The sequence below is a fragment of the Eurosta solidaginis genome, chromosome 2 (genome assembly GCF_040869045.1).
Source record: "Eurosta solidaginis isolate ZX-2024a chromosome 2, ASM4086904v1, whole genome shotgun sequence".
In the NCBI taxonomy this organism is placed as follows: Eukaryota; Metazoa; Arthropoda; class Insecta; order Diptera; family Tephritidae; genus Eurosta; species Eurosta solidaginis.
In genome coordinates, this window is record NC_090320.1 from 252,258,693 (window position 1) to 252,285,400 (window position 26,708).

General features: G+C 36.1%; 1 protein-coding gene across 1 annotated transcript in view; it reads right to left on the minus strand.

The window, feature by feature from the left end:
• Nucleotides 1-26,708, minus strand: part of LOC137241836 (uncharacterized) — a 514,945-nt gene that overhangs the window by 403,531 nt on the left and 84,706 nt on the right. Inside the window, exons 5-7 of the mRNA XM_067769217.1 lie at nt 21,174-21,294; nt 20,912-21,049; nt 18,197-18,328 (exon numbers count right to left, since the gene is read on the minus strand). Of these exons, the coding sequence (XP_067625318.1) occupies nt 18,197-18,328; nt 20,912-21,049; nt 21,174-21,294 (391 nt within the window). The remainder of the gene's footprint in view (nt 1-18,196; nt 18,329-20,911; nt 21,050-21,173; nt 21,295-26,708) is intronic.

The window sequence follows — 26,708 nt, forward strand, 5'->3', positions numbered from 1 at the left end:
TTATAAATTTTGTTTATATAAAAAACTTTATCGGAGAGTTTGATATCGTAAATTATCGATTTAATATCGTTTTTATAGAAAATGTATCGATGTTTTTTGGAAATTTTAACGAATTAATATCAAAAACACATCGAGTCGATATCAAAATGTTATATATTTTTTCGCGGATTCTTATCGTCCAGTTATTGGTTTGTAATCGGCGTGCTACTGATTTATTATCAACGAGCTAGCGTCTTGTTATCGAAGTGCTATCTACGTAAGTCTATGTATATATGTATTCAACTTCACGAGTACTTAATATTCACCTCATTTTTATATTTAAAAGGATGTTCAATATGATGCGTAATTATTTATGCCGAAATGTTAGATTAGTAAATTTTATACTAGTTTTATAATATTTATACTACTTTCATAATTCAAATGCATTATTTCTGGAGGCGTCTTCGCACATGTGTTCATATCAAAATACGAGACTCCTTAGTATTTAAGTTTGTTTTAAATGAAAGCTTATGCACAAATTTACAACACTGTGTAAACATGACATGTGAATGAATGTAGTATTATTGTGTGTATGTTTGAAAAAACAACAACACTAACAACTAACGCTATCAGCGTGCGTGTGGTTGAATGCACGAATGAACCAACCTGATGTATGTGTGGGTTTTTATGAACACCCCTGCAAAAACTGTTGGATTACGTGTTCAATTTTCTTCATGTTGGAGTACTCTAACTATACTCCTTTGCAATGCGTTTGCTCGTTTTTTAACGACCGTGATCACGACACGATGACGATCAAACAGAGTTGTCAAAAGTACAATATTGCATACATATAACTGATAATAAAATTTTACTATGGCAACTCTGATAAAATGCACCCCCCCCCCCCCCCCCACTGGTTTTATGTATAGTTTTATAGTATAGAGAAACATTAGTTTCTTTATTCACGCAAATGCTAAATAAGATAAGAATATTCGTAGCATAAAATATAAAAGTTGTATTGCCCCTCTTCACTTACTTTCATTTTAAATTAAATTCACTCCGATAATACTTTCCGACACAATTCCTCTCTAGTACTTTGTCATATGATCCTCTGTGGGTGCTCCATGGAGTTCTACAGTCAAAGTTCTTTGGAAAGTACTCTCATGTATGTACTCTATGGAATACTCACAAACAAAGCGAGAGTGGGATCACCTACTCCTCTCCTAGGACATCGCAATGTTCAGTGTAGCACATTTTTTGTATGAACACAGATTAGTTTTGGAACACTCCTATACTCCTAAAAGGAGTATTCCTTACACTATTTATGGAGTACTCGCGTTTTTTGAAGGGACGTTAGCGTAATACTCAGATTTAATTAAATTTTCCATTACAAGAAGGCCAGTTGTAGAATATGAAATGCTTAATGTGATACTAAGGCAGACAAATCAGGTTACATAAGGACATACAAGAAGAAGAGGAAATACTCAGTAACCGCAAAAGTAGTTAAGAGGCAAAGTAATGCGGAAAGCCTTGAAAGCTATGAAATGATGATGAATGCTGAGTGTATGTCTGTGTGTTAAAAGTAGCAAGGGAGATAGATAACATGAATGACGGCAACATGTGTTGTGTGGCAAGCATATGGTATAACTCTGTTGCATGCAACTGGGTAACCGAGTGTATCTATCTATTTTGTGGTATTATTTTTCTAAAGTGCAGTTTGAATGAATCGCTAGGTGTAAAGTAACATTGATTTGATTAGAATTTCATGAAACTGAAAATTATGTAACACCTCTGCTACTTTGAGCGTGCCTATGGCATCATGTGGCAACTGAGGATACTGTTGGCGAAGACAGTTCTTGACGGCTAAGCAAAGATGTATGATTGCACTAACTGCTGTATTCCGTGAGAGAGAATTTAAAGTGTTCGACGAAAGTTAAAAAAGAATTTATATCTTTTTGAAATTACATAAAAAGGCGGTCATTAATATGAGCACAGCGAACATTTTCAGTTTTCATCATATTTTGCAAAAATTTGAGAAAATTAAAGTACTGCTGAAGTAGTGCTTATAAAAGCACTACTATAAGCCCAGTGTTTATAAAATCTTGAGCGCGCCTATATTTAAGGAATTATTAGCTGTGTTTTTTTTTTTTTACATCTATAGACGTTTACGCTTAAACTTTATATGGACTGCTAAGCGTCAAACTTTAAATTACTTACTTACTTAATTGGCGCTTAACCGTCTAAATGGTTATGGCCGTCCAACAAGGCGCGCCAGTCGCTCCTTCGCTCCGCCAACCGGCGCCAATTGGTCACACCAAAGGAGTTTAAATCGTTTTCCACCTGGTCCTTCCATCGAAGTGGGGGCCGTCCTCTACCTTTGCTTCCATAGGCGGTTTCCGATAGAAACACTTTCTTGGCCAGGGCATCATCTTTCATATACATACACATAACATGGCCCAGCCAGCGCAGCCGCTCCGTTTTAATGCGCTGGACTATGTGGATGTCTGAGTAAAGCTCGTACAGCTCATCATTAAATCTTCTTCGGTACTCGCCATCGCCAACGCGTAGAGGTCCATATATCTTTCGTAGAACTTTTCTCTCGAACACTCCCAAAGCCACTTCATCTGCTGTTGTCATGGTCCATGCCTCTGCCCCCTATACCAGGACGGGTACGATAAGCGACTTGCGCATAAAATTAGTACTACTAAATTTCAATACGCATTATACTCAGATGTAATTGAAATATGTGTCTATGTTTCACCTCTACACTAATTCTATGTATCACCTCTTAAAATGGTGCATGTCCACAATTCAACTCAACAATTTAACCACTGCCGCTAGATGGGCCTGCTAAGCATTATCTAAGCGAGGATAAGCGTTTTTTTTAAACGCAAACGTAAACGTATACGCGTGCTATTATGTGCCTAATGTTGTGTAAAGGAATAGCAACAAAAAGGCAATACTTAGAGACCAATTGCTAAGTGCACAACGGAGCATTCATATGGCTGACTGGATAAAGGCATCTAAAGGACTCTACACTAGTATAAAATATGAATGTTGTAGATTTCGAGTTCAGAACACAGCTCCCGAAAAGCTAGCTAATGAAGAAGTGAAATTTAGAAACATGTCATTAATATCAATAGCGACAAACAATTTTATAGACTTTTGGGATTTTTTCGCATAGTGGCTGAGTTTGCTGTTATTTATTTATATATATCATCTACAAATTAGTGCAATTTTCAGTCCAGATTTCAGTTTTATTTAAAGCTGTACATTGTACAGATTCTTATATATGAAAATATAAACAAGTTCACATAAGTAGTACATTAAATTGCAAGACAATACGTAGTTCACATAAATTCCTAAGTGTACTATTGATGATGTCGGGATGGACGCGAATCCGAGCATAACAGTAGATGTTTGCTGATAGGTTAGAAATACTTATATTTCAATCCTTATTTTTAGAGTTGAAAGAGAAAAGAAAGAGTTGTACGGTTTGTGATGCCAGCATGTATGGGATGCCACGCAATATTGTCAGTGTTTGTTGACAGGCACGGTTTTATTAGCTTTCAATATATCATCCTTTTCTAGTAGTTGGAAAAAAATTTGTATTATTCATGATTTAGCATGGACGTGACTCCGATCACCTGAGTAGAAGTATGTGGATTAGCTCGAAATCTATCATCCCTTTTGGTTGGTGTAAGAAGGTTTTCAATAATGTCGGAATGGACGCGATTACGAGCACCATTTACAATATTTGTTGATAGGTTCGAAATGGGGAGTTCGCAATCCAGTATCCCTTACTGCTAGTTGTTAACAAAAGAATTGTATTGTTGATGACGTTGAAATGGCCGCACGGATCTTCGAGCAGCAGATGTAAAATTATCACACTAGAATTACGGATGTACTGCGCAAGAGGTTAAAAAAGAGGCATATCAGATCCACTCGCATAGCATTGCTTCTCTGATTGCATAACTACTTCTTGTATGGTATATAGTGCGGATGTTATGTGCATGTCTGAGCAATTAATACCGGTTTGGCTGTCAATGCAAAATATGTCTGATCATTTTTAATAAGTTTCTAACCATACTAATTCATGAAGAACCCAGTGAAAATAATAGGAGGTCTAAGAATCGCAAAAGACTGCAAGTTGTCATAAATGCTCACCATCGCACTATACTCATGTAAAAGGATCCTGTAAAGCTTTTACAGGGCATAACTCTTCGCTTATATTACAAAAGACGAAGTGAGGATGACAGTATCTTTGCTAAAAATCAGATCGTGCCAGGTAGTGACTGAATACCCACCGAGCTGTGCAAACACGGATGCGAAGAGTTCGTAAAGTGCATGCATCAACCCCTATGCAAAAGGACGAATGAATGCCTCCAGATTAGAACATAAGTACTCTGCCCGATCTACAACAAAAAGGCGATACCGCAAACCGCCCCAAGTACCGCAAAATCAGTCCGCTTAATATCGCGTAGAAGATTTTACCTGGCGCACTGTATTAAGTATGGAAGACCATAGTAAACGAACTGATTTTACCTTATCAGTGCGGTTTACGACCTGGTTAATCTTCTATTGACCAGATCTTGACAATACGTCAGACCCTGGAGAAAACTCAAGTTAAGAGAAAGGACACTCACCATCTTTTGGTAGACTTCAAAGCATAATTTGGCAGCGCTAAAATTAATTGCTTGTATGCCATCATGTCTGAAATTAAGTTCCCTGCAAAGTAAATAAGGCTCTGCAAAATGACGTTGAGCAACACCACCAGCTCCGTAAGGGTCAGTAAGGACCCTTCCGAGCCATTCAAAACCAAACGAGGCTTCAGACAAACCGACTACTTTGTGTGTGATGATATTGATATTATTGGACTTAGAAAACGCGTTATGAGTGCTGCCTTCTCGAGATTATATAAGGAAGCAAAAAAAGGGCTTGAGGTAAATGTAGATAATACGAAGTATTTTATGTCATCCAAGAAAGAGTCGGCGCAATCTCCACGTCTCTGCCGACAAATATAAATTCGAGACTATAAAGGATTTCGTCTATTTGGGAACCAGCATTAACAGCAAAAACAATGCCAGCTAAGGAGTGAAATGGAGAAAAACACTTGCTAACAAGTGCTAATTTGGACTGAATAGGTAATTGAAAAGCGAAGTCCTCTCTCGATGGCTCTTGGAGTGTTTGAGACGGCGAGTATCGAAGGATGTATATTGAGGGGCTGTATAGGGGTTTGGCAGATATGACGAAAGTGCAGCGAATAAGAACAAAAAGGCTTCGCTGCTTATGTAGTGTTACGCGAATTAATGAAAACGCTCCGGACGAGAAAGTACTTTAGTCGACACCGCAATTTGGAAGCAAAGGAAGGGGTAGATCTTCACTGAGTTTGGAGAGGCAGATGGGGGAACACTTTAGCTCCCGGGAAAAGTCGCGTCACTTGTTACGAAACAGCTAGACTTTTTCAGGCAGTTAAGCGCCAATTATCATAATACAACATAATCCGCGTAGACTACTTCTACAAATCTTGAGAAAACAGTACCAAATTAAGTAGAAACTACGCTCATACATAAATATGTATGTACAGAATTTTCAAAAAGGAGAATTAGGAGTAGTAAATCTTGGTAAGGAAATGTATTTTAGTAATTTTCTACATTTAATTATAAGTTAGTATTTTTGAGAATGAGTCTTGTTTTCATTATACTTTGATTCAAGTATGATAACAAAATTATGCACATAACAACAATAAAATTACCAACAGTGATTGTCACGTCACGTAAATTGAATCCTGCTGAAGTGTTATGAAGCGTTCTCTTCAAGGCATACATAAATACTTTCCATGACCCAAAAAGTTTTTTCAAACTCCGCGTACAAAACATCCTACACCGGCTTATCTATTCGGAGGTTAGTACTACTCTCCTGGTATGCGAAATACACCTCAATTTTGTGACAGTTTATTCGGCATATAACGACGCAGAAATAATATCTTAGCCTCCGATATTACCAGACATGGTACCTGAACTTCGACACACTATCTATTGCCTCAAACCACAATCCTTGACTTTATTTGGAGAGTTTGAATTACACTCCATAGCCATCTGAATGTCGCGATATCGGATTACCCTAGAATTTCAACACACCCTAGTCAAATTATTTAAGCGGGTTGCTTTAGCCGTTCCGAAATATCCTGAACATGAAATTTGTAAGATTACTTGCAGATCCGGCAGAAGTTTTTCTGCCCTAAATTTGGTCTATCTGCATACATTTTAATAAGCTTTTTCCGCCTACTTTGCTCTGCCCCTCTTCACTTTTTCCTAATCCTTTTATGCACTCCTCCCTCCGTTTTTTCGCTTCATCTATCTCCATCTTCGTCTCATTCTATCTCTTTCTCAATCTCCTTCTCTCTTTTCTCTTCTCTCAAGTTCTTCTCATTCTTCATCATGCCTTATTGTTAGTTCCAGAGGATGGTGTATATTTTGTTTCAGTCCCATTCCGAGTCTCAGTCCAAATCACACTCCGAGTCTCAGTCCCAGTCCTAGTCCTAATCCCAGTCCTAGTCCGTCCTGGCTTACTTCCCGGAAAAATGGATCGTAAATACTAATATAGGCAAATCTATATACCAAATTTCAGGCAAACCGAATAGGATTTATTTAAATAGGTATGTGGGTATCATTAATATATGTCTGTATTTCGGCTTCGATGCATATTTATCGGTTTTTTCGGGTTGATGCGACTAAATCGAATATCACAATTAAAATTACTTTAAAACTCTCAGCAACAGCTTTCATTTGATATCCATATTACACACACATTCTAGGGGTGTCCGGGTCCACGTTTTGGCTTATATCTGGAGACACTGTGCGTCGATCGCAACCAAACCTTTCTAGTAATCACCGCATGAGGTAAACGTAACTTTTGTGTAAGTTTGAAGAAAATCAACGGACATATCTCTTCAAACACCGGTGACCAACTAACACATTTTTTGGCCTTTCTTTTTTTACTCAGTTGGGCAGAGCTCACAGAGTATATTAAGTTTGATTGGATAACGGTTGGTTGTACATATATAAAGGAATCGAGATAGATATAGACTTCCATATATAGAAATAATCAGGATAGAAAAAAATTTGATTTAGCCATGTCCGTCCGTCCGTCCCTTAACACGATAACTTGAGTAAATTTTGAGATATCTTGATGAAATTTGGTACGTAGGTTTCTGAGCACTCATCTCAGATCGCTATTTAAAATGAACGATATCGTACTATAACCACGCCCACTTTTTCGATATCGAAAATTTCGAAAAACCGAAAAATTGCGATAATTCATTACAAAAGAGAGATAAAGCGACGAAACTTGGTAGATGAGTTGGACTTATGACGCAAAATAGAAAATTAGTAAAATTTTGGACAAAGGGCGTACCACCGCCCACTTTTAAAAGAAGGTAATTTAAAACTTTTGCAAGCTGTAATTTGGCAGTCGTTGAAGATATCATGATGAAATTTGGCAGGAACGTTACTCCTATTACTATATGTACGCTCAATAAAAATTAGCAAAATCGGAGAAGGACCACGCCAACTTAAAAAAAAAATTTTTTTAAAGTAAAATTTTAACAAAAAATTTAATATCTTTACAGTATATAAGTAAATTATGTCAACATTCAACTCCAGTAATGATATAGTGCAACAAAATACAAAAATAAAAGAAAATTTCAAAATGGGCGTGGTTCCGCCCTTTTTCATTTAATTTGTCTAGGATACTTTTAACGCCATAAGTCGAACAAAAATTAACCAATCCTTTTAAAATTTGGTAGGGGCATAGATTTTATGACGATAACTTTTTCGTTAAAAATGGGCGAAATCGATTGATGCCACGCCCAGTTTTTATACACAGTCGTCCGTCTGTCCTTCCGCATGGCCGTTAACACGATAGCTTGAGCAAAAATCGACATATCTTTAATGAACTTACTTCACGTGCTTACTTGAACTCACTTTATCTTGGTATGAAAAATTAACGAAATCCGACTATGAACACGTCCAATTTTACGATATCGAAAATTACGAAAAATGAAAAAAATGCCATAATTATATACCAAATACGAAAAAAGGGATGAAACATGGTAAGGTAATTGGATTGTTTTATTGAAGCGAAATATAACTTTAGAAAAAACTTTATAAAATGGTTGTGACACCTACCATATTAAGTAGAAGAAAATAAAAAGTTCTGCAGGGCGAAATAAAAAACCCTTAAAATCTAGGCAGGTATTACATATATGAATAAATTAGCGGTATCCAACAGATGATGTTCTGGGTCACTCTGGTCCACATTTTGGTCGATATCTGGAAAACGCCTTCACATATACAACTACCACTACTCCCTTTTAAAACTCTCATTAATACCTTTAATTTGATACCCATATCGTACAAACTCATTCTAGAGTCACCGCTGGTCCACCTTTATGGCGATATCTCGAAAAGGCGTCCACATATATAACTAAGGCCCACTCCCTTTTAAAATACTCATTAACTCCTTTCGTTTGATACCCATATTGCACAAACATATTCTAAAGTCACCCCTGGTCCACCTTTATGGCGATATCTCGAAAAGGCGAACACCTATGAACGAAAGCCCACTCCCTTTTAAAATACTCATTAACACCTTTCATTTGATACCCATATCGTACAAACGCATTCTAGAGTCACCCCTGGTCCATCTTTATGGCGATATTTCGAAAATGCGACCACCTATACAACAACCACCACTCCCTTTTAAAACCCTCATTAATTCCTTTAATTTGATACCCATATCGTACAAACAAATTCTAGACAGGCCTGGTCCACCTTTATGGCGATATCCCTAAATGGCGTCCATCTATAGAACTATGGCCCACTTCCTCTTAAAATACTCTTTAATACCTTCCATTTGATACACATGTCATACAAACACATTCCAGGGTTACCCTAGGTCCTTTTTACAACATGGTGATTTTCCCTTACTTTGTCTCCACAGCTCTCAACTGAGTATGTAATGTTCGGTTACACCCGAACTTAGCCTTCCTTACTTGTTATATACATATATAGATTTTCTGCCTTTTGTTCAAAGTGATTGCTACATTTAGTGCCATAGGCCTGTATTAAGTCATTGATGTTCTTGTTGTCACCTGAGTTACCTCTTTTTGGACTATCCGCGACCTTGATGTTACCCCCTTGGCCAACCAATTCATACGTCTTCTATATTTTTCGCACATCGCCACTCGCAAAGATACTGAAAGAGCTGCGAAGTTACCACAACAGCAATTTAATGATGCGGAAATTTTCCCTAAAATTGTAGCGGAAGTAGTGGTAACTGTAACAGTAAACGCGAATATAATCTACATATACAGTGATTGTAACCATAACCGAAATTCTAAGCGCTGCCGTGATTGCAACTGTAAGACAACTGTAATCTAACTGTAACCGTAACTCTTATCGTAACTGTAAGCATAACCACTAATGTAGCTATAACAGTAAGCGGAACCCTAACTATTATCGTAAAAAATACGGCTAAAGCTATGGATATAGTTAACCATAACCGTAAACGCTACTGTAACAGTAAACCCAACCCTAATTATATCCATAACTCTACCCGTTTATATTACCGTAAACGAAATGAATCTATACTTTTTTTTTACAAATTAACAGAAAATCCTACAAAAACAAATGCAGTACAAATTGCAATGACACGAAAATGTTTCATCGATGCTGTACTTATAATCGGTACTGTTTTCCCAACATTCACACGTACACAAAAATTGAAGCATCCGTAGCAAATTTATGGTTGTGTACACCTACATTGTTCCTGCCGATAGCTAGATTTCCGTATGAACACAGATACTTTTGCATACATACAAAAATATAGGAAATGGAAAATTTCAACCTTCGACTATATTAAGCTCATTCATCAGCCACAACAGCACGGAAATTGGAGAGATTGTTAATTTACCTTTAGACCCAGTTGATTTGGTTTTTTCATACAAACAGAGGACCTTGTACTACTATAGCTACTCATGGCATGACCATTCATAGAATTCACTTATGCAAATAAGTAAATAACAACAACACTTAATTGAATTAAAAGTATGAAGATTTTAGTGTTGAATTGGTTGAGGGCCCGATAATGATGAACCCGATAATTTTGTTTGATTCAATCTTAAGAACTGATTTACGTAAGGGCGTCAATTTGTAATTCTTCAGAATATGGACCACATCAGCACAATTACGACCTGACTTAAATAGTAAGAGTGTACCAGGGTTATTAAATATGACATCTGCTGAAAATTTCGAACATGGTTAGGCTATATAACGCATAGAATAACATTTTCCGGGAAAGGAATCAACGATAAATCAGTTCGAAAAGAAAGAGAATATTTATTTAAAGCAGGAAAGAAGAGATTTACCATCTATAGAATAGAGAGAAGAAGGGTGAGAGAGTAAGAAAATAAATTAAATTGTGCAAACATTTTTGGAGATCGTAGCTGCGGTTCCTTACGCCTCAGTAGGTTGCGTGCAATCTTTTGTCATCATTACATCATATACATATTAGACTGGGTCGATTTATTAACCGATATCGCGCCATCGCTTTTTCGATAGAATTTGGGTTCAGGAAAAAGAGTTCCACTACGCATACCGAAAAAAATAGCTTTCGAGCATGCGAAAAAGAAATGGCGAAATGGCAAATTTTCGACCAAAACACTCCCCAAAACCCAAAAAATATTTTCTTTTTTCATCATTACATCATATACATATTAGACTGGGTCGATTTATTAACCGATATCGCGCCATCGCTTTTTCGATAGAATTTGGGTTCAGGAAAAAGAGTTCCACTACGCATACCGAAAAAAAATAACTTTCGAGCATGCGAAAAAGAAATGGCGAAATGGCAAATTTTCGACCAAAACACTCCCCAAAACCCAAAAAATAGTTTCTTTTCTCATCATTACATCATATACATATTAGACTGGGTCGATTTATTAACCGATATGGCGCCATCGCTTTTTCGATAGAATTTGGGTTCAGGAAAAAGAGTTCCACTACGCATACCGAAAAAAATAACTTTCGAGCATGCGAAAAAGAAATGGCGAAATGGCATATTTTCGACCAAAACACTCCCCAAAACCCAAAAAATATTTTCTTTTGTCATCATTACATCATATACATATTAGACCGGGTCGATTTATTAACCGATATCGCGCCATCGCTTTTTCGATAGAATTTGGGTTCAGGAAAAAGAGTTCCACTACGCATACCGAAAAAAAAATAACTTTCGAGCATGCGAAAAAGAAATGGCGAAATGGCATATTTTCGACCAAAACACTCCCCAAAACACAAAAAATATTTTTTTTTCAAAAAACTGTTATCGCCAACGTTTTTACAATAGTTTTCTGAAAAAAAAAACAACATATTTTTTTGGTTCTGGGGAGTGTTTTGGTCGAAAAATTGACCCCTTCGCCAATTTTTTTCGCAGGCTCGAAAATAATTTTTTTTGGGTATGCGTGGTGGAGCTTTTTTCCTGAGCCCAAATCCTATCGAAAAATCGATGGAGCGATATTGATTATCTTTCGTCCATACAAATCGACCCAGGTTAATACATATAACTTTATAAATATAAAAAGACGGTTAACGTTCAGATATTAGTAGTAACCCTGAATGATGAACGTTTCTATGAAGACGGGAGGAAGAAACCTACTTAACTTTGTCTTCCAAAGAATGCAAAATGGATGAAAAAATTAGCAGGCTGCATGTGGTTTTCATATGGCCAATGAAAGTCATGATTCCAGAATCTAAATATCTAAGCCGGAATATTTGGCTACATTAAGACAGACTAAGACTATAGCCTTTGAATTAGGAGAACATTTCTGCTTTTACATGTTTTATGATTAATATTTAGTTAAGTATGCCGTATTTAAACTGTGACGCCAGACAAACCGAGAAGTATGTGCAGAAAAAAATAATCGGAGAATATTCTTTGCAAACCCTTACTGAAGTATTTTGGTTGACGAATTCGAAGCACATTGCAAACCGTATAAGGCAGGTCCTTCTTCTTCTATCACTTGCAAAGTCGGATTCGTGTGTTTTTGAGTGACGCCAGACTTATATTCCCTTTACATAGATCACTTTCCCCTTCCACCTTCAAGACACAGACGTCGACAATGGAAATGAGAAAAGAAATGAAAAATCAACTTCTGTTCTTTCTCAACTTTGAAGCTTTAGCAGAGAAAGCGTATAAGCATGAGCACTCTTTTAATCTTCATCAAGTTTGAAGAATGCCTGTTTATGGCTCTTTAAGGTACAATAGGTTCGCGGGTTTGACAAGCACCAATTTACTTCTATTTGCACTGAATTGTATGTTTTGTACTACAAACTCGTGAAAACATCAATCAAAAATGACCTTATATTGATGGTAAAAATTATTGTATATTTTAGAATATACTAAGATAACGTGACATGAGGATGGACAAGGTTTCAGCGGTTTCTATTATACTATGTAAATTTCTTCAAAGCCTTTCATCCCGGGTGTGAGATTTGAACCATTAACCCGGCTATGAACGCCCGGCTAAAAGCGCAGCTCCCCCTTAAATAATAAGTAAATTATTGGTAAAAATTTTAACGAATTTTAGAAATTCTTGATTCTTTTGTAACTTCTGTTGTAGTTCGAATCGCTGATCTGTCGAATAGATAACTCAAACACAGGGCTAAAACTGTTATTTTTTTATAATATAATTCCTTGCAAAACTATTAATTTGGGACTTTAGATATATGTGGATCAAGATAAAAATTATTTTCGTATTTTTTTTTTTTTGAGCCCGATAGAACTAGTGTAATACTGTCGAATAAAAGAAAGCCTTTCTTTAGGTTTCAGAACACAAAAACGATTGATTTTATTGTAGAAAATGTCTTACTATTTATACAGAATTTTCTATTGTACACATACATAATTAAATTAATACTTACAAGCTAGAAGTATATACATTCTTGTTACATATAGCTTGTGTCAGCATATTATTTGGCCTAATTTTAGAAATTTGTTATTGGTAAATATTTCGGCAGGCGCATTGACAAATTGTCATTGGCGTACGGTAACGCTACTAACAAATTGGTCAATGCGCCAGTTAAATGTAATTGGATATGTTTATGAATATCTGGGCAGTGCATGTTGCTAAACCGACTGTAAACAGATACGACCTCCCGCTGAGTTCAACATAACTTATCTATGCCGCTGTGACTTGCCTGTGTGTGGTCAAAGTTTGGCTATGCATAAAAAGTGCAGAGAAACTGAGATTCATTCTGGTATGTACATAATTACAAATATTTTGTATATAAGGCTTATTCTGGGAATGCCACACTAGTTAAACTCGGACTTTTAAAAATAAAAGTCAGGAAATAAAAGTTAAATCCGGACTTTTATTTTTTAAGGCCAAAATAAAAGTCCCGCTTGATAACAAAGAAACGGCTTAGCCGAAATAAATTTTTTTTTTTAATTCAGATAACCCGTTTCTTTGTTGTCAAGCCGCCCTTTTATTTTGGCATTAAACAATAAAAGTCCGGATTTAACTTTTATTTCCGGACTTTTACTTTTAAAAGTCCGAGTTTAACTAGTTCTGTCGGACTCAAAAAATAAAAATACAAATTTTACTTTTATATGTGGACTTTTATGGAAAAAGTTCAAAAAATAAAAAGGATGCATGATTCGACATGATATTGCTATACTTCCTGGGAACACAAAAATTTTCACCTAGGACAATTTTTTGACCAGGACTTTTTAGACTCCGAAAAATTTAATAATAATTACTTTCCATCCCTGCTCAAATATTCAGTACAGCTAAATATTTTTTATTGACAGCACTACTTTGGTAGTAGTAATCTATAATTAAATTTCTCGCGTACTGCTCTTATAACATTATCAATCAATTCAAATTGATTTATCATCACTTGAACTGCGCCGATTTTAGATCATCAGTACGCCTCGTTCACCTATTTATCCCAGGGCGTTCACCTATTTTTCGCGAATAGCCGACTTAATATCAGAAAATTTTAATACCCCTGAGTTGTCAGTGGATACTTTATTTCGGCACATAAAGACCATCGACTGCTATTAACCCTTTAACAGAGCAACCACTACCTCATTAAGCCACTGCTGTCAGACACGTACCTCAATTGCGACATATATGTAGATCGATTCATTGCTAATTAGCAAATTACTTAATTCTTTACCTTTATTATTAGTTTAGTTTTTGCTAACGGTATCAACCATTGATGATCATACTTTTTTGCCGCATCGCTTTGTTTTGTCTATAAAAAGCATGTGCCAAACCCGTTATTTAAGTTGAAAAACTAAACTTTTTGAAAATGCACAAAAAAGTCACAAAAAAACGTGTTCTGCTATGCTGCGCTTTGGCAACAAATTTAAAATTGTGTGACGTGATTTAAGGTTAATACGCAAAAGGTCAATTCACATTACGACCACTTAAAATGACAGTACGATCAATTGGTCTTATGACCATTTCAAACGGTCGCAAGGTGAATTGACTTTATGACTTTTCTCAATTTGAATTTATGGCATTTAGAAAATTTCCATTTGACCATATGATCACTTCGGGAAAGAGACTATGACCATATGTAACAGTTCCATATCAACACAGGAGCAAACATCTTTTGCAGAATTGGTTGTGCTTTTAGTTGATTACACATTTCAATGTAAATAAATTGGGAAAAGTGTTATGGGACCTTTGACAAGCATACTTACTCTGGGTTGACAATTGTTTCGCAGTTGTACCATGTTTACCTGGTGGCACGAAGAAGACGATCGGCGTCTGCCCGTGTGCGTCTAGCTGTCCCGGAGCTTCAGCCACTTATGTGGGTTCGTTGACCAAACGACCGACCAAACCACCAGTTACGACAAACCCAAGGCCTAACAAGAAAAAAATTTACGCACACGTAAGGGTTAAGGAATTTCTTACTTCATCACTCAATAGGACCGTTGATTAACCTTTTTAAAAAGCGACACAACACTTTGTCTTTTGCCTAGCGGTTCTCCTACCAATTACTTACCGCTCTTATCCCACCCAACCATGACTTCTCAGATGTTAATGAGATGTCCCAATGTAAAGCAACAACAACAACGAATTTCAGACCATTCTTACAAACTTAACAATTCATGTTTTATTTAATAAAAGACTAATCAATTAAAAAGAAAAAGATCAGAATTTGAGAATTTCATGCTAAATTTAGTACTAAAAAAAAAAGTACTATTTTTACTATTATGTTTAAGTCCGAACATCTATAGGAACGGCATGGAATCGGAACGACTTTTGAATAACAAGCCTACTAGGTATGTAATAATTCAAATTAATAATCTACAAAATTGCTATACTGCGGTAATAGAAAAGTGGAAAGCATTTGAAAAATGGTCCCGTTAATGGCAATTCGAAATAATATTAATTTAATTCAAATTTAATTGGAAAAATTGCAATGAAAGCATATATACTAAAATACTGGGTTTTCTTTTTTTTTGTAAGTTCTCTCTATCCGCTCTTACCTTTAACAACTGACAATTAGAGCGGGATAGCACTATTACTTATCAAAGTATGTATGGAGACATACTACAAACCCAAGACGCGAAACAAAATGGAAATGATGGAGATAATAAATAAAATTTTGCAAACTCACATGATTTGATGCTGGAACTCGATGAAGGCCTTCGACGATTCCGCTGATTTGCTGAAAACTAAAGCTTAGTGCACTCAAATTATTTTAATTCGATTTTGTTTCATGTCACTTCGTTTCTATATTATTATTTTTAGATTCCACTCTTCACTCTCCCAATACCACTTACATTTGTCTCTTTCTAACAATTCTTTTATCTATTTTATATATGTACTCATATAATTTTTTTTTCTCTTGGTATATGATTTTAGAATTTGAACACTTTTCTTTTTTTTTTCTTTATATATATATATATATATATATTTTAAAGTGCGCAAACTTATAATTTAAAAGTTATTTGATTTTAAAGTTGGCAAATTTAGCAAATTTCTATAGCACTTTAAAATTACAATTTACACGTCTCTCAAAACCTTAATCCACATACACACCTATACAAATTGGCAACGATAAACTTAGATTGCATTTTATTTAGATTTCACATTTTTTTCCTTTTTTTTTTTTTTTGCTTTTTTTTTGCCTCTTTTCGGCAATCAATCAAATAGATTTTTTTTTGGAAAATGTAATAATAAAAAAAAAACGACAATGCATATGCGCCCAAAATTTAGGGTATTGGAGTGAAATAAGAAGATTTATGCAATTTTTGAGCTAAATCACTGTTTTTAAGTGGGATTGCAAATTTCGCACAAATGGGTCGAACCCAAAGCCAGGAAATTCCTGTTCAGGATACCACAGATCCTCATCTTCACTCGCACTTCATTTTGAAACCCTTTCAGGAACCAGGAACACTGCAACCAGGAAATCTGCAAATCAGGAGCACCGCAACCAGGAACATCCGTGCAATTTAATTTTAATTCGAACCGAATTACGCGGTTTTTTTTTATCTTATTAATCTTTAGCAAAAAGAACTTAGTAAACTTATTTACTTTTCATCAGTCCACATGACTTTTTCGATCGCAACCAAAAAAATATTTGCCCGGGAGTATACCTCCAATGCCAACTTTATCCAGCCAAAAACTGCCCGCTATCCTAAATCCGAGGCTTTTATAGGCACGGAAAAACAGTAAAAAAAAGGTGGCGTGATGCGAAATAGAGTTAATTAAATAGGGATGGAGATAGATATTTATATAGGTTTGTCCTTTTTAGTTGTTTTATAGGACATTATCTGACGGTAACTTGTGTTTTAACCCTTGCATTCCTTAATATCTTTTCCGTGGTACCACCCTATTTTACCATGTATGTCTTGCAATTGATACAGGGAGTTTCCTTTTGTGGCGAGAACTGTAGCTTTTACAAAAACGGGTGCTAGCTTGGCGTTAAACTTATTCGCTTTGTCGCTCAGAACGAAATTGCGCCGATATACATTTTCACCTACACTGAATGGTTTTACTCTGCTTCGGAGGTTGTAGCGTTGAGCTGATTTCTCAAAGGCGTTTTGTATTTTCTTGGCCAACTCAGTACGCACGAGTCGGAGTTTGTCTATGCGGTCTATTACAAAAGTAGCCGAAATTTTGGAATTAAAAATCACGCTATTCTTTTTAAAATGCTCTCAAAGATCTTAGATGAATAAGTTCTTTTTGTCTCAGAGAAGAACCTCATTGGAACATTTTAATAAGGATGGAGTCAACCAAAATTTAGGAAAAGAAGTGCCGCATACAAACAATTTTAAATAAAAAAGTGTTTATGTTTTCATTCCACTTACCAATGTATAGCGAAAAATATAAACTGTAGATGAAAGAGTTTAAACATCTTATACGTGGAGCTGGAAGAAAGAAAACATTGACCTTATGGCTATTTGAGAAACAAAGAGTTGTCTTTATGGCCGTTTTAGAAAAGCATGATGATCATAATGTCAACATCGTTGATATTGTAACCATTTGAAATTCGACATTGTGACCATCCTATATGATCATATTTTCAACTGAATTTATGGCCATTGGAAGTGTTCACAAGGTTCGTTGATGTTATCGCCGTTGACCCATGTCACCCCTCCTTAAAGTTTGAATTATTTTGGAAAATGGAGATATTGCAATTATTTAGTTGGGTGCACCCTATAATTTCCGATCACTTTTAGAAATTCAAGCAATTGGATTGTGTACGTCAAGCAGCCCAATAGCCCGACAAAACAAATACCAAAAAAAAAAAAAAACTCTAGGTCCCTACGTGACACAATCTAGTAAACTGTTGGCAATAATACCACAAATACCACGGACTGGACGTCAAAGCCATTTCCAAAAATAGTATGCTAATTTGGGCAAAGTTTTCCGTCCGTATTATGTTCAGGATTGTGTATTTTCGTGTCTTGATTATATATTTTTGCTTCATGTACCGCGGTATTGTGCATATTGACACTCTGCTATGCACACACTGAGTGGATCAAGAATATCAAAGGTCTGTTAATTATGTCGTTTAGACATTTTCCTATTTACAGTTTGAGCTTGAAGATCCCGTAGTTATACATTTCGAATAATTTCATCATCACTAACACAGTCACTACTTACACACATACCGCTCGACTAACTTACCTGTAATATTTCATTGCATACGAATAGGCGCAAACGTGCCGACCAGTCCAAATACGTTTCCAAATTGCATGTTTTTTTTGGATCTTGCACACCAGGCGGACCGCCTGACATGCTCGGTTGGTCCCATTTTTTCTGTACGAAAAACGAAAAAAAAGACCGAGTGAAGAGAAGGAAGGAAAACATGCAAAGAATTAAAATTACATATACAAGTTTTTATGTACTCAAAAAAACGAGGAAAGAGATATATGTATGTGTGTGCTATAAGAGCAAAAGAAAAGCATCCCTGCAAAAAATCGTGCATATCTATAGTCGCATATTCCTTTGCGACTCATCCCGGATTCATACTAGACTAACCGTATTTCTTGCACGGAGTTGAATATCCCTACTGCACCCTTATTCAGGTACATATTCATAGGTATATTTGTTTTTATGTAGCAATGCCCTGCAAAGAAGAATCGCAAATAAGTGTACTTTACACGCTCTCTGACTCCGATGCGAAGTCTGATTTTAAAGTCGACTCAAAATTGAGCCCTAGAGTGTATAGTAATACAAATACTCATATACATGTATATATGTACATATAGTCCTTTAGAGAACTCAAATAGTGACAAAAGTATGCCGCACAGCAAACGCCAAGGGTAGGAAACCTTTCATTGCGAATTGGTCGACTTACTTTGACTGAGCTTCACAGTCAGCTTTATGTGCGTCATGTGTGAATTTAAATGAAGTGGCAACGAATTGTAATAAATTTGTAATTCTTTTAATTAAAAAGCTCTGTAAACATACCGGTCTACATGCATACAAACGTGCATACATATGCACATGGGTTGGGTCATATCTTTGGCATTCGAAAGGAGGTTGCCACTGTAATCTGATTACATAAAAATGCAAAAAAAAAAACAACAATAAAAACTGCATGTTGAAAAATGTCAATAAAATGGAACAAATATGTACGCACTTACATACATACAAAGGACAGTAAACAAGGCATGTAAAAGCTTGTGATATGGACGAATTGGAGTGCGTTGCATAAATGCAATTTTGATTGCATACCAATTATGTACATAATAAGTCTTAAATTTATGCTGCTACTTTAATTAAATTTGATTTCAGTTGTACAAACATATGTGCGTAAACATATACATATAAGCATATAAACATGCTCACACTCTCCTACTCACAAGTTCAGCTTGGTAGGAGGTAAATACTTAAAAGGGTTATTAATTGAGTTTGATGAAAGGCCTTATGTATGCTTGTGTGCACGGTAAACACATACACACACACAAATGCAGTTATATGCAGAGGGCAAACAAGCAGGTGTGGCAAAAAGTCTGTAAGCAGATAAGATAACTGAGAGGCTTAAGCAATATTGGCTTAACCGTATATGAGAAAAATGTGTAATTTTTTCCTTACAATGAAATAACTAAGATGCTCTAGGAAAAATAAGACGAAGATAGACGAAGTTTTAAGAAAATTTGTTCTCGGTTCATTTCAGACGGGTTTTTGATTTGTTAGCGATATATTTTTTATCTACTAAAATCGTAATGCATAAGTTATCGACTTGGTATCGAAAAGTTGTTGAAAATTATTGATTTGCTATCGGAAAATTATCAATTATGGAAACAATGTTGATCTGCTTACAATGAGGTATCGATCTGTTATTTAAAACTTATTAATTTGTTATCGAAAAAATGTCGATTTGTTAACAAAATGTGTTCAATTTGCTATCGCTAAGCTACCGGTGTGTTATCTTTTTGTAATCGATGAGTTATGGAGTAGTTATTGAAGATGTATCAATTTTTTATCGAAAATTTATCAAGTTGTAATCGAAAAAATATCGATTTGTCACCGAAAAGTTTTCAAAGTGTAACCGATCTCTTTTCAACTCGGCTTAAGAACTTGGAGACTCTTTTGTGGATGAAGCTGAGAGAACTTTTATGCTCTTCTCATTCAAACGGATGAATTCTTCTGTGCGTAATCACTTCTTTGTTCTTGCTGATATGCTTCCTTTCTCAGAGGTGAGAGTGTGTCAGTCAGTTGTCTATTAGGATACCCAGTTTTCTAGGAACTCAATAGAACTCTTTATCATTTGATATCTCTCTTTTATGGGACTTATACCCGCCTCATTGTGTAGACGATGCTCCGGCGTCATAAGAATATATTCCGTGGAAGCTCTGCTGGCGAGGGATGTGGGTCTTTGTCCTTTAGGTACGGTTGTGGACGTATGCACATGGAACTGAAAGCCTTTACCGAATGCCTGGCGAGTCGAAAGAGATGGAGAGGTTAGAGAGATAAGAGCTAATTTTAAATCATAGCTTAATTATGGAAAGACTGGAACCTGTTGCCAGCAGAAGAGATATAGGAGATATGATATTTTCATCTGCAAAACACTTTTGTCTATTATGAAAGCCATAAGTTAATGCCGTGGAGTGAAAATGACTAATTTTGTAAGAGCACTTGCCTAGCATCACGTTTTTTAAATAAAACTTCACTTTCGAGTTAAATAACTCTTCCGAATTTGGATATAAACCACAGCCACCACGATGGCTCTGAAGGGCCTATCCCAAACCGAGCAGAGCAGAGGCAAACCCGGAGGCCTTATTTTATGGGAGGAAACATGGTTTTTATTTGTTATAATTCCTATTTGTATTTGGAGTTTGTATTCTTAGCAATATTGGTATAAGTACTATATAATATACTTTCATGTATACTCACTTGTTTATCTAGCAATATATTACTACTACATTGCAAAAATTCTTCTGGACCAATTTGTTTTGCCAATTTCTTCTCCAAGCGACAGAGTATTTGTGCGTAATGTGATGCAGTTGGACAGTCTAAGTTACTTAATTCGGGCTGCATGAAATGAGGATGGAATATAAATCTTTTTTTTTTAGATCCAAAATATGTATAATATGTACATATGTATGGTAATATGTAAGTAAGTTTGTATGACTTAAGTACAGCGATAAAAATTTACCTTCTCATTTGTGCTTTGACAAGCGCGTAGATCTTCTTCATGTCTCTCTAAATCAGTCAATTGTTTTAACAAGGCACTCAATATTTCAGAAACTACACCTTCTAGATTTGTATTGGAACATCTGAAAAAAGAAAAAGTGAGAAAACTTTAGAAAGTTAATTTAAACTTAAATAGAAATTCACCCGAGCAATAGCCGCTGTAACCATTTTAGTAATTTTACACATAAACGCAACAATAACTGATACCGATATCCTAGACGTAACGGTAAGCAGTAACTTTACACATAACATAGACGTTGCACGCATCATGATAGTAACCATAATCGTAACTAGCAATCAACCTAACGCAAAACGTTACGGTAATCATAAGAGAATCGATAAAAGCAACGAAAGCCGTAAACCAAAAACGTTACCCAGCCCTTAAGCATAGCAACTTTACCTTTAACCATAACCAAAAAATGGCAGTAACCATAAGCGAATTTATATCCGTCACTCCTACTTTAAACATGAAGGTAACCTTAACAAAAATAGTAAATGACTTCGTTTATTTGGGAACCAGCATCAACACTAGCAACAACATCAGCACTGAACTCCAGCGAAGAATCAATCTTGCCAATAAATGCTACTTTGGACTAGGTAGGCAATTGAAAAGTAAAGTCCTCTCTCGGTGAACGAAAATCATACTCTACAAGTCACTTATCGTACCCGTCCTGCTATATGGGGCAGAAGCATGGACCATGACAACAGCAGATGAAGCGGCCTTGGGAGTGTTCGAGAAAAAAGTTCTTCGAAAGATTTATGGACCTCTACGCGTTGGCGATCGCGAGTACCGAAGAAGATTTAATGATGAGAGGTATGAGCTATACGCAGACATCAACATAGTCCAGCGAATTAAAATGCAGCGGCTGCGCTGGCTAGGCCATGTTATGCGAATGAAAGATGATGCTCCGGCCAAGAAAGTGTTTCTATCGGAACCCGCCTATGGAAGCAAAGGTAGAGGGCGGCCCCCACTCCGTTAGAAGGACCAGGTGGAAAACGATTTAAACTCCCTTGGTGTGACCAATTGGCGCCGGTTGGCGGAGCGAAGCAGCGACTGGCGCGCCTTGTGGACGGCCATAACCGTTTAGACGGTTAAGCGCCAATTAAGTAAGTAAGTAAGTAACCTTAATAAAAACCATAGCCGAAATGATATAATTTATCCTAACTTTAAATACAACGGTTCCATTAACAATAACCGTAGCCATATGCATAACCGTTACCCTACCCGTAATCATAAAGTTATACTAATCTTAATCATAACCGCAATGATACCGACAACTGAAAGCATAATGATAAGAAAAATTATAGCTATCTCCTTCTAAACGTAACGGTAACCTTATCGTTTACCATAAGAGTTGCCATACAAGTAATCAAAACCATGGTCACAACCGAAACCTTAACCGTTACCTACCCTTTACCATATTCGTAACCATACCCTCAAGCATAAACGTAACCGTAACCATAATTGTATCCGTAGCCATAGTAACGCTAAAGAGATTTAATGTTACATTTCTCTATTTTCGCCTTCGTCTAGGTCTTCGCACTAACTTCCATTTCCCATTTTCGTTAAAATTTTTTCTATCACTTTAAGTACGTTCGTTGACCAGTCGGCTTCAGTTACAAAAAAGAGCCCGGTTCGCAAAAATGATACAATTCTAAAAACCTATCCGGTTCTGAAAGAGTACCTGGTTCAGAAGTAGTACATTTATTCCAAAAATTACCCAGTCCTGAAAAGCTAACCGGTTTCAAAAATCTATCCGCTTCTGACGAAGTGTTAAACTAGAACTTGGACCCGAAAAATTGCCCAATTTTAAAAATTACCCTACTATGAAAAAGTAAGCGGTTTTAAAAGAAGTATTCGGTTTAAAAAAAGTACCCGTTACTGAAAGAGTCCCCGCATCTGAAAAAGAACCCGATGCTGGAAAACTATCAGGATATGAAACAGGTACCCACATCCCAATAAATCCTGCGAAAGCGCCGGTATCTGTGGAAGAACCCGATGCTGAAAGAGTACTACGATACGAAAAACTACCCTTTTCTAAGCAAGTACCCCCCTTCGAATAACTACCCGGAATTAGAAAGGTACTGGTTCTGAAAAAGTACCGGGTCTGAAAGACGTTAGGCTTTTAAAAAGAGTGTGGTTTCCATGAAGATTTATAAAAGTACCCTGACTCGAAAGACTACCCGGTAAGTACAGTGATCCGAAAAAGAACCCTGTGCTGTAAAAACATCCGAATTCGACAAGGAACTCGCATTCGAATAACTTATCAATATTAAAAAATTACTGGTTCTGAAAAAGTATCCGGATTAGAATGTATGCCAGCCTTTAAAAATTATACGGATTGTAGTCCTTAAAATAGCCTGTCCTGAAATTCTGTAAAAGTTTTCAAAAAAGAACACAGTTATTATAAGTAATTAGATATAAGGAATATCCGCATCCGCAAGATGGCTTGCTTTTGAAAAGTATACTGTTTCTAAAAAGTTAAAAACAAATACTCTGTCCCGAAAAAGTACCCGGCTATAGAAAAGACAAAGATCCGAAAGAGAACTCGTTGCTGGAAAAGAACCAGGATACGAAAATTTACCCACATACGGTTCTGAGAAGGTAACCGGTTCTTGAAAATTAGCCGCATCCGAAAAAGTGTACGTTTCTTAACAAGTAATGGGCCTATGAAAATGTTAAAATAAACAAGTAAAGACGGGACTGTCTTCGGCTATGCCGAAGACTTCATACCTTTCATGAATGGGGCTGAACAATAATCTTATCCCGTTCGTAATCTCCGAATAATCAGATGTATAAGATAAGAAATATCTAGTGGACAGATCTGCATACCTAAACGATTTTTAAGATAAATATAAAATAAAAAATAGGTAGGTACTTTGTGTCAGGATGCAAAGCTTCACGTTTTTTGTGGTCTGCATGTAAAACCTATGACTACGAATCACGTATTTCAAAAATATATGAAGTAAACGTAACTATTTGATGAAATTTGATGAATTTTGAGTCTTCTATCCGTAAAAAAGAGGCAAAAAAATAGAGTTTATATGAAGTATATAATATATATACCACCGAACTCTATGATTTTTTCAGACAACAATACTTGCCGTATACGTAAGCATTTGGTGAAATTTGAAGCTTCTAACTGTTAAAACGGCGCAGAAATTGCGAAAAGTTTCTTATCTGAACAATCGTATGTATGAGATATATACTATATATACCACCGATCTCAATGATTTTTTCAGAAGTCAATATATGCTATACACGTAAGCATTTGGTGAAATTTGAAGCCTCTAGCTGTTAAAATGGGGCCGAAATCACAAAAAAAATATATATATACTATATATATATACTATATATACCATCATATATATATTATATATATCACCGATCTCTATGATTTTTTGACACAACAATATATACTATATACGTAAGCAATCGGTGAAATTTGAAGCTTATAGCTGTTAAAATGGGGTAGAAATTGCGAAAAGTTTCTTATCTCATCAATCGGTTGTATGAGATATATACTATATATACAACCGATCTCTATGATTTTTTCAGACAACAATGTATGCCATATACGTAAGCTTTCGGTGAAATTTGAAGCTTCTAGCTGTTAAAATGGGGCCAAAATTGCGAAAATATATATATATATACTATATATACCACCGATCTGTATGATTTTTCAGACAACAATATATGCTATATACGAAAGAATTCGTGGTGTGATGGTAACGTGCTCCGCCTACCACACCGAATGCCGTGGGTTCGCACCCCGGGCAAAGCAACATCAAAAAATTTTAGAAATAAGCTTTTTAAATTAGAAGAAAATTTTTCTAAGCGGGGTCGCCCCTCGGCAGTGTTTGGCAAGCGCTCCGGGTGTGTTTCTGCCATGAAAAGCTCTCAGTGAAAACTCATCTGCCTTGCAGATGCCGTTCGGAGTCGGCATAAAACATGTAGGTCCCGTCCGGCCAATTTGAAGGAAAATCAAGAGGAGCACGACGCAAATTGGAAGAGAAGCTCGGCCTTAGATCTCTTCGGAGGTTATCGCGCCTTACATTTATTTTTTTTATTTATTAATTTATCCGTTGAAATTTGAAGCCTCTAGCTCTTAAAATAGGGCAGTAATTACGAAAAGTTTCTTCTCTGAACAATCGGTTGTGGGGGATATATACTATATATACGACCGACCTCATAAATTTTTTCAGGCAACAATATGTGCAATATACGAAAGTATATGGTGAAGTTTGAAGCTTCAATCTGTTAAATTGAGTAAGATATTACAAAAATCCTCTTTTTCTGAAAAATCGGTTGTATGGAGGATATATGCTATAGTGGTCCAATTCGGCCGGTTCCGACAAATTTCTAATCGGATACAAATACACCCGCTCACTAAATTTTATCAAGATATCTCAAAAATTGAGGGACTAGTTTGCATACAAACAGACAGACGGACAGACGGGGCTAAATCAACTCAGCTCTTCAACCTGATTATTTCGATATACTTAATGGTGGGTCTATCTATTTTCCTTTAAGGACTTACAATTTTGGGTTTCGTGACGAAATTAATATACCATTTCATTTTCATGAAAGGCATAGAAATACCAGGTATTAAAAAAAGTACCGGTTCTAAAAAAGTACCTGGATCCGAAAGAATGTTAACCTTTAAAAAAGTATACGGATTGTGGTTCTAAAAAAGTAAATTGTTTTGAAATTTTGTTTAAAAGCACCTGTAAAGGATCTGTAAAATTACACAGTTCCAAAGAATATCCCAAAAAGAATCCAGTTCTAACTAGTAATCGGATTCAAAAAGAGCCCAGTTCTGAAAAAGTACCCGGTTCCAAAAATGTACCCGGATTCGAAAAAGTGTCCGTTTTTAAAAAAGTACATGGTTTTAATAAACTATAAAACAAAAATTACCCGGTTTAAAAAAATCCGAATCTGAAAGATTACGCTCGCCGAAGATTACTCTTTCAGAACTATTTTTAAATTTCCTGCTCGATGTGCTTTGAGAACATGTTTTTATACCTTTCATGAGCTTGAAATGTTATATTAATTTTGGTCCGATGTTTGTAACGTTGAGAAATATAGAAGAGAGACTCACCATTAAGTATACCGAATTGATCAGGGCGACGAACTGAGTTGATATAGCCATGTTCGTCTGTCCGTCCGTCCGTATGCCGGTTTGAACGCAAACTAGTCCCTCAAATTTTGAGATATCTCAATGAAATTTGGCACAAGGATGTATTTTTGTATAATATTAGACATTTGTCGAATCCGGTAGGATCGGACCACTATAACATATATCTCCCATACAACCGATCGTTCAGATAAGACGATTTTGGTCATTCCTGCCGCAATTTAGAAAGTATAAACGTAAAACTCGGTGATATATATTCTAATATATCACAGAAGATATCCTGAGAAAATACTTTGATCGGAGCTATATATAGTTATGTCCCATACAACCGATCTTTCAGATAGAAAGATTTTTGGCCA